General features: G+C 47.0%; 1 protein-coding gene across 12 annotated transcripts in view; it reads left to right on the top strand.

The window, feature by feature from the left end:
* Positions 1-3752: 3752 nt before the first annotated feature.
* Positions 3753-9636, top strand: part of MAGI2 (membrane associated guanylate kinase, WW and PDZ domain containing 2) — a 770074-nt gene continuing 764190 nt past the window's right edge. For all 12 annotated transcript variants that reach the window (XM_052789023.1, XM_052789022.1, XM_052789031.1 and 9 more), the window contains exon 1: positions 3753-4360. In XM_052789023.1, coding sequence (XP_052644983.1) covers positions 4060-4360 — 301 coding nt within the window. In that variant the 5' untranslated portion in view covers positions 3753-4059. The remainder of the gene's footprint in view (positions 4361-9636) is intronic.

The following is a 9636-nucleotide window of genomic DNA, read 5'->3' as shown; positions in this document are numbered from 1 at the left end:
CTTACTCATGTGCTCAACTTTACTTCCAAAAGTACAGAGACTTACTGGTTCCTGTGTTTACAGGCTCAGATTTAAAGGAATAATAAAAGGCATTTGTGCTGTATTTGGTGAACGTGTTTCATTGTGTGCTGTTGATACTTTTACCCATGGGAAATCCGTTGTGTTAGATACCCTTACATTAACACTTGGGACCAGTTCATGCCCTCCTGGGATGAAACCCAACGGAAAGGACTAACAGAAAGATCTTGGCAAACCACAAAGTCCTTTTCAGGCTCTTCAGGGGCCAGGCAGAAAATCTGCAAACCCGCCCCCTCAGCCACATGGTGGGACACTTGCTCTGTCAGTGACAAGGATAATCTTGTTTTACAGCTACCCCTCTATCACTGTAAAAATGAAACAAAGGTGTCTGAAAGAGTGTAGCTGCTGCAAAAGGACCTGATATGAGGTTTAATTTCCTCAGAATATATTTTCAAGTAGGAGACCAAAACAAACTATGCATTTCCATTAGTGTCATTACTGCCCTAGACCCCAAGAACATAAACCAGTGATGATATGATGGCAAGACTTTATCCATACACAGTCAACCCCAAACTCTAAAAAATTATGCCTGCTATAAGAGAATGCTGCAGAGAAATACTGCATCCCTCTGTCATCCTTTAATTACAGTATCCTTCACTCTATCCTGCTCTTGACAGGTATGACCTGCCATTCCACCCACCAACTTTTGTTCATCTCTGAACTTGAAAACTGCCATCCTTTCCCGGTATGAAGATCAACTAACGTGCAGCTCTCTTTTGGGAAAACTGCTAAGGGTCCTTCCATGTACCTCCACCACTCTGCCAAACTGCGGATGCCTGTGCTGGGGTCTGGCTCACATTGCTGCCCACTTTCAGAAGGCAAAGTTAACGCAACTGGACCATCACTTCCAACAGCTCTACAAGGTATTATTTCAGATGAATACAACTATCTAAACCAGTTAGAAATGAAGAGTTCATTCAGCTTGATTTGTCCACAACACATGTTAAATCAGAAATGCTCTGACTTGTAGGCCCTTTAAAACGGGAGTTTGTGTCACCACTTATTTAGCAAGGCATCTACCTATTACCTAGTGTTAATGTCATCTGACTTAAAATGCTAATGAGCACGTAAAAAATTCTGATCAATAAATTATCGGAGACCCCTAAGAAATTGGAAAAAAACACCCACAGGATTCCCTTCCCCCATCTCCTATGACTACTTCAAATATTTCCTGACATATTTCTTAAAAGCTGCATTTTTGGCAGATGTCCTAGTGTTGTACATATATTGTGGTAAACATGGAGTTAGTTAGAAATTTACTTTTAATTATCAGACAAATCAACCACTGCAGTACTATACTAACAGAATGATTATAAACTTTAAATTAAGAAATGGAGACCACTTTAGTAGAGTGGGCTTTAGCAGAGCAGAGGACTCCGCAAAGAAGTGACTGTGGAAACATTTGGAAAACTGAAGGATAACAAGCTGTTATGTCTCGTAAGTCCTCTTTTTCAGCCATTCGCTTCCTACCCCACTTTTGAACTAAAAAGCAAGGCAAAATGCAAGGGCAGGGCTACAGAGAGAAACAAACCTACTGACTCTTGCTCTCTTTCCAAGTGTCTTAGCGCATTTCTGTCCAGACCAGAGACCCTGCTCCTAGTGGCAGCAGGACACTCCTGATGGTCTTTGGAAAAGGAGACCATTACCGTAATCCTCTTAGTACCTTCCAGTCAAAGTACCTTTCCAGTTCCCCTCCCATCTTCAGCTCTCTGTGCTTATGGATCCCTTATTTCCAGTTTTGTGGGGTCCTGGTTTTGTTTTTTTTATTCTTTAATCCCACTTTTGTGAAGCCCCTCACATACACAGCTTTGCACCACTGGCCAGGACCACACAGCGAAGCAGGTGAAATGACTCGCAGGATACAGACTTTAGTAATTTCTCCTCGCTTTCTTCCCCTCTGCATGTGCCTATTCCACCTCTGAGTGCAGGAGGATGTTAAAAAAGTAATTCTGGGAGAACATGAACTGAAGAACCCTGGTTTCCCACAGACTTATACTGAGGCTGATAATGAGCTGTAATTGAAACTTTTCTCATTACGAAGACATTTATATGGTCTCTCAACCATGTGAATCACTGTTTAATAAGAGGCAAGTTCATGTTACAGCCTTTGGGACATTTACAGGATCTCTCAGCCCTACCCAGCTGCCTATTTTCATGAAATATCTTAATTATATTTGAGATAGATGTGGGTGAAACTGCCCAACAGCTTCAAAAGTTATTGGAGGAGTAAAGGAGACATAGCCAAGCATGATCGCATAAAGGCCTGTTTCCATAGGAACCTAGAGGGAAAACAGCAATACAATTTGTGAAAAATTTCATTGCTAAGTCACTTTAATTGGAATTTTAAAAATATCTGACCAGCTTTAAATCACATGCTGTAACACACGCTACATTTCTCCCGCCTTCCCCCATTCAGTACCCTGTCTGCAGACCCCTGCCTTCATGTACCCTGCTCTCCTATGTCCCGCAGGCACAAAAACTGCGCTTAAAAGTCAGGAGGTTGTTCTGCCTGTATTTTGTCAATCTCCCCTTCAGATGGAAACTATTTTTTCAGGCAAGGCAAGCTTCTCAGAAAGACATGCCAACTGCTACACTCCGCTGCTCGCACACGTGTTAGGCATATGACAGAACTAAATAAAGGGAGAGCCCACAGGAGGAGCGGGTTACAGCATCACCTGCTGAACAAAATGCATCCGAGTCCTGGGGCAGAGCGAAGCTATGGAGGTTGCAAAGTCAGTCTTTGGCCGCTAAGGTCATTTGGGGTTTAAGGGCAAGGAGCAGATGGCAACCTGAGTGAGGGTGTTGAACATCTGGCGGGTGACGGTAAGTAGATTTTACAGAAAAAACTGCCACCCTTCTCCACGTTATACCCTTTTCAGGTGTATCACCCGTCTGAGCTATCAGCTCCCGTCTCCCGCGGCCACGGTAACCCGCGTTAAGAATTATGCCCACGTACAACTTAATAAACTGAAGGGTGAGACCCCCGAACGGAGGGAAACCACTCTGCGAACGTTCGTAACACCGAGATCCTCGAAGGGAACGGCCGTCACTCGTTCGTTCTGGCCACAACTCGAAGCCCATCAGCCGCTGGGTCCTTCCCCGCCCTGAGCAGAACCACCGGACCGCAGCGGCCCCCGCCCCCTCCCTCTCCCCCTCGGGCCGACTTCCCGCGCTCCAGCAGACCACCGATGCGGGGGGGGCCGCCCGGCATACGCTCGGGGCGCCGCGGCACGGCTCGGGGCTCGGCCTGCCCCGCAGGAGGGGGGAGGCCGGCCGGGAAGCGCCCGAGGCGGCCGGGCAGCCGGCGGGGGGCGGCCGCGGCCGGGGCTCCCCGCGCCATCTTGCCCCCGCGCGCCCCCTCTCGGCCGGGGCCGGCCGGCGGGCTGGGGGGATTGGGGGGGCGGGCGGGGAGACCGGGCCGGGGGTGGCCGCTGTCCCCGCCTGCCCGCCGGCTGCCTTCACCCGCCCGCCCGGGCCGCTCTCCGCCTTCTGCCGGCCGTGCCAGGCAGCCTCTCTCTCGGCCTTCACTACCGGGTCAGGCGAGGCGGGAGCGGCGAGGCAGCGCCCGCCTCGCTCCGGCACCGCCGCCGCCGCCGCCGCCGCTGCCGCCACCCCTCCTCCTCCTCCCCGCGCCGCGGCCCTCCCCTCTCTCCTCCCCTCCCTCCCTCCCTCCCCGCTGCCAGTTTCTCTACAACTAGTACATCCACGCACAGGCAGGGTCCCGGCCGCCGCGGCTGCCATGGATATCAGCTAAAGCCGGACGGAGAGGGCAGCGCGGCGCTCCCCGACCCAGCTCCCGAGCCCCGCGGGGCCGCCGCGCCCTCCCTCCCGCCGGCCGGCAGCAGAGGCGGCCGCTCCCCGCCCGCCCCGAGCCTGCCCCGGAGGAGCCCGGCTGCCCCGGGGACGGGGGGGGGGAAGAGAGGGAGGGAGGGAAGAAGCACGGAACACCGGGAGGGAGTCGGGCAGAGCATCCCCACGGCAATGTCCAAGGGCTTGAAGAAGAAAAGCCACTGGACGAGCCGAGTCCACGAGATCGTGATCGTGAGGAACCCGGAGGGGCAGCTGGGCTTCGAGCTGAAGGGGGGCGCCGAGAACGGGCAGTTCCCCTACCTGGGGGAGGTGAAGCCCGGCAAGGTGGCCTATGAGGGCGGCAGCAAGTTAGTGCCGGAGGAGCTCCTGCTGGAGGTGAACGAGACCCCCGTGGCCGGGCTCACCATCAGGGATGTGCTGGCCGTGATCAAGCACTGCAAGGACCCCATCCGGCTCAAGTGCGTCAAGCAAGGTAAGGCGGGGACGGACCCCCCCCACCTTCCCCCCCCCCCACCCTCCGGGGGGCCGGGGCAGGTCCGGGGGGAGCGGTGGGGAGCAACTTTGTTGCTGCAGTTTGACTTTCCCCCTCCGCGCCGGAGCCGCCCCCTCCCCGCCGGCGGGGGGGAGGATGCGAGCGGCGCTGCGCGGTGCCCGCAGCCGGGCGAATTAAATGTGCGTCAGTGACAGCGCTTCGCCATGCCGCGGGAGGGGACGGGGACGGGGGGACGACGGGGACGGCGGCAGCGCCGCCGGGCAGCACCCCCCTGGCGTCCCCCATGCGGGGCCGGGGCGCCGCCCGCCGCGCCCCGCCGGCACCGGCCGCCCCTCCGGGTGCCGCTGCCGCCGGTGGGGCCGGAGGAGCGGGCCGGTACGGCTGCGGAGCGGGGCTCGCTCTCGGCTTTGCTGCGCACCGGGCGCCTCGGCGTGGGGGCAGGGGCTGGCCGCGCCGCGCCGCGCCGGGTCCCCGGCGGCGTGAAGGGCGGCTTTAGCATCTCTTAAGTGTCATTAGCGGAAAAGTCATTCATTTGATCCCCGGTGAAAACGATCGCCTAATCCTAGGGCGCGGGGAGCTCGGCAGAAGTGGGAGGGAGAGGCAGAAAGAAACTTGGGAGAGAACGGTCTACTTTTGCCTCTCCTCCGTTTCTCTTATTTATTTTTGAAGGACTGTAATAGGTTAATGCATTTGCAGGAAAGTCAGTAGAGAAAAGACGCCACAGATGCTGTTTACGTGTTTGTCTCTGTCCTCTTTAAACTATGCTGAGTTGGGCTATCTGCAGCTGAACGCTCCTGAGGAGGTTTCTGCTACCCCGGCAGCATTTCTGAAGCACAGGAGCTGTGAGCTGCTCTGGGAACCGAGTCTGTGGGTGCTCCTTGGACGTGGATGGTGCAGCGGCTGTCCGCGTAGTGCTAAAGTACGCATTTCAGCTGGGCGCTAAGCTCAACCTTTGAAAACTTGGGGGATTTCTGCGGTGGGAAGATTTTCGATGCCGTGCATCGGAGACGCTTGTGCTCTGTAACTATAGCCAGCAGCCTTTGCTCAGAGGACATACAGGAGAGTTCCTCTGACATTTGGTATAATTTTGTAATTTAACTTCCTCATTGTAATTGGTGGTTTATTGTTTAAAGTGTCATTTGTGATACTTCTGAATGCTTGAAGGACATGCCGATTACTAGTTTATCCCAAACTGACAGAATCAGTAGAAATAATTTGACTTTCACTCAGGCCTTCAGAATGTACTTCATGATACATTCAGTTATCTACATAAGGTCAAACCTCTAAATACAGATATGATCAGGGATTTTTCTATTTGTCCTTTTGGGTAAGTTGTGCAATATGTTGTAGATTATGTCTTGATAGTCAGGCAATGCAGGGAGCCACAATAGTTTATTTGATAAGTGAAGATTAGGAAAGAGTATAATGGATTCTGTCTTGCAGTACAGTGTCATCTCTGGGCACCTGAACTCCAGGAAACCTGCTCTGTAGTTTCCTCTTTTTATTAATAATTTTAGTGTGAGTGGTCTTACTGTGGTGGGATTCAAAAAGAAGCAGCGGTGGAAGTGTCAGGAAGGGTACATTGTTAAGTTATTTAAATTCTTTTTTTTTTTTTTTTCCAGAAATCCTATAGATGCTTTACAGTAATGCCAATTTAAGGTTACGTTCATTTACTACATGAAACAGTCTCTGTCCCACCTCTTCACTGTTTTTCTAATGTTTCTCTTTAAGTCAAAGCAATCACCAGTGATTCATTAATGTGTGCACCCTTAATAAAGATATCTGTCATACATTAATTAGGGACATTAGTCAGGCTTTTCGTCCGTGGATTACTGCAAGTTTCTTGAATGAGACATAGAGGATGAATTCTAAATTCCGCCTAGTTTATATATATATCTCTCTCTCTCTGAGGAGTTTTACTTCAGTATGTTAACACACTACACTTTTGATGCAAGTCGTCAAAGCACTGGCCAGATGACTGCGTGTTTGGAAGTGACAGTTCGGCATAGATTCTTGGACTGAGAGACTTCCTGGCTGGAATGATCTTTCTTGTGCTCCAGCATCCTTTACCTTGCCAGAGGGAGAGGCCTTCTGGATCCAACTTCCTATTTTTAAAAAAAAAGGTCAATGGTTTGTGTATTTTACCACCTGACTCCTCCTTCAGTGTAATTGTCTAATCTGTGCACCCCTTGGTTACAAAGCACAGACGGCAGGCATCTATGTTACAGTAACAAATTACTATTCCCTAACAGTACTTTGCAGCAGTGTGTAGGAGAGAAAAAACTGGGCACTAAAATCTTTATATGTTTTTGTAACTTTTGTTCTCCTTTTAATTATAAAACACCTTTAGTGTGCTGGAACAAGGTTAATGACTCCATTATCATAGTTTCCACACAATTTATCAATGATATCTCTGTAAATTAGAATAGCATGACCTTGAATGCACCATGTGACTGTAGCTGCTTCTTCAGTGCTGCCTAGGAATGAAGTCAGAGAGAGAAATGTGGAGGTAGGACATGACTATTTATAATGTGATGCTTAAGAGACTGTGAGTATTTCTCATTTGAAAGTTTTGATAATTCAGCAGTGAAAATTCACTTGTAGATGAAATCAGGGAATGGCTAATTCAGTTTGCAGGAATTAGCTTAGTTGTTCTGAAGTATGGAAAATAAAGGTGCTTTCATGATTTTTCATTATGTTGTGTTTGATTAAACACCCCCCTCTTCGAAATAATGAAATACTTCATTTTTATCACATTACGAGGTGCAATGCTTCTTTAAAAAAACGCCGATGGAATATTGCTGTTCTATGTGAGCTGAACATCTTGAGCTCAAATTATTAACTTAGAAAAAACAATCATAATGTGGGAGTTGCTGTATATCATGAGGAGGAGTAAACATCATGAGAAACTAATTAGCAGTTCCACGATATGAGCCGACATAGAACTCTCCTGACACCCAATAAATAAGGTTTTAATGCAGGAAATTACTGCCTGGTTTTGCATGGGGAGAAAAGATTGTGAGAACCATTATTATTATTATTTAATCTTCATTGTAAGAGCTCACAGAGAACTATTCCTTGGAGGCTATTTCCTGTTTGGGTTTTTTTGTTAGTTTTTTTTTGTGAGCCACTTATTGTGCTACTGTTGGCAGAATCACAGAGATTCTCTTAAAACACATGTAAAGACCTTTGCTTTTTTGAATATATACCCTTTCAATAGGAGAATTTTGTACAGCAGTCGAATTAGTCAGGCATATTTGCAAATGTTGTGCATTCTGACCTTCTGCTCTCTCTGGTGAAGAGGAGAGCCTTACTATTTCTGAAATACATACTTCTGAGTTTCGTATGTGATGATTGTTACATGCAGAACAGTTTAGATTAAGTACTGTCTTCTTCCTACAGATGCACAGATGCGTAGTTGTAAAAGTAGCAATGTGTTAAGGAAAGGCATCCTAATTTGGATAAGTAATCACATGGGGAAGAGTCATGTGAGGAGCAATGTTGTCTCCAGTTCCACTCTGTTCATCGCTGCTGTCTCAGATCCACAGTATCTTTCTCCAGTAATTCCCAACAGTAGGCGACACAGGTCCATGATGTACACAGCCTCCAATACAGCTTTGGTTTTAGTTTGAAGGGTTGCAGGAACAGCCCACTCAGTTGTACTGCATAAACCAGGGTCTTTATTATTTGCATAGAGTTATAAACTTCCACAGATGCCCTCAGCAGAATCCCAATGAACGATCCGAAAACATGGATTTCGGACCTCAGGAGCATTGCAGCACATTTTGTCCTGGAGCTGCTGCCTGACACATCTCTTCCTCAAGGAAAATGGTTTGGACATACTAAGTAACCAGGTGATCTGACTAACTGAGCAATTTAATTTACTTTTAGAAGTATTTAGTGGTATGACCATATGAAATATGAATAACATTGATATGTCATGTTGATGCTTTCTAATGTCTCTGATTTGACTCTAAATCGTCAGACTTTAAGCTTCAACCCATAATGCTTTAGCTCCTTATGCAAAAAGGCATTTAATACACGTAATATAAGGAGGGACTTAAAGCCAGTTTTACTTTCTCAGTCTAGTCATTTACTTAACAGTAAGCATACACTAAAATGTTTTGCTGACTATAGATGGACTTGGGCATAATTGCAAGTGCTTTCCCAGTCAGGAGATTTGGACCCTCATTAGGATGGTGACAAGAGTGGCTGTGTTTGGGCAGACTGCAGGTCTGCATCCTCCTCATCCTATTCCTGGTAGTGGCAACAGTGGTTTCCCAGCAAAGAGTGAAAGGACAGGAAAGTACTATCCCAGCACCCAGTGATTTGTGGCTCAGGAATTTAGTAGCCTTGTAGTTGTTTTGTCTTCTGGGTTTTTTTCTTAATGAGTTCATCCATGAGTTTTGCAATTAAAACTTGGCTTGCAGTTAAGGTTTTTTTTTTTTCTTTAAAAGTTTGTGACAAGCCTTTAGAAAGAGAAATACAGGAATATTTTGGTTTTCCAAATATTTTCCCTGCACATGTAAATACCATGTCGGCTAGTTAAAACGTTACTATTTTCATACAGACTTTTTCATACACATGTTCCTGTGTATAGTTATGTTTTTAAGAAATTTCTTTGGTTGTTTAAGTTCATCAATAATTCTCTTCTACGTTCATTAAAATACTCCGTGCATACAGATTGTCTTTTTGTGTTTTTTCTTCCTGGGTATCAATATATACTATCTTCTAAGATGTGAATGTTGGATAAAATTTTCTTCACTAATATAAAGAACAATATTTTACAATAGAAAGCTGCATGATTTTCCTGAAAAAAAAATAATCACAAGGGTCTTGCAAAAAACAAACCCAAGGAACTATGAAAACCTGCATGGTTGCACTTCTGGTATATAATGCAAAGATAGTCTTTGAAAATAAACTGTACTTCAGACCTACTCTTTTTTCCTAACTTGTGCTCCTTAGGATTTTACCAACTCTAGAAATTAAATTCAGAGTTCTCTTTTTACCATTACTTTATGTCATTGTTATGCTTGTCCATCTTAATTTAAAGACCATTGAAGCTGACTTCTGACTCATGTAGCTGGTGATTTATTCTTCAGCTCCTCCAGAGAGATTGTGATGTTTCATGTCAGAAACTCTGTGTGTTCACTGGCAGTAGAATTATATTCATCAGTCTTTTTCCTTCTCTGAGAGTTACAAATGTGCCATTAAAGGATGGGGCCATGACTTTGTTAGTGCATCATTTCCTTGAA

Source organism: Harpia harpyja, chromosome 6 (genome assembly GCF_026419915.1).
Source record: "Harpia harpyja isolate bHarHar1 chromosome 6, bHarHar1 primary haplotype, whole genome shotgun sequence".
In the NCBI taxonomy this organism is placed as follows: Eukaryota; Metazoa; Chordata; class Aves; order Accipitriformes; family Accipitridae; genus Harpia; species Harpia harpyja.
Note: the sequence above shows the minus strand (reverse complement) of the source record. Positions and strands in the feature narration are given on the sequence as shown.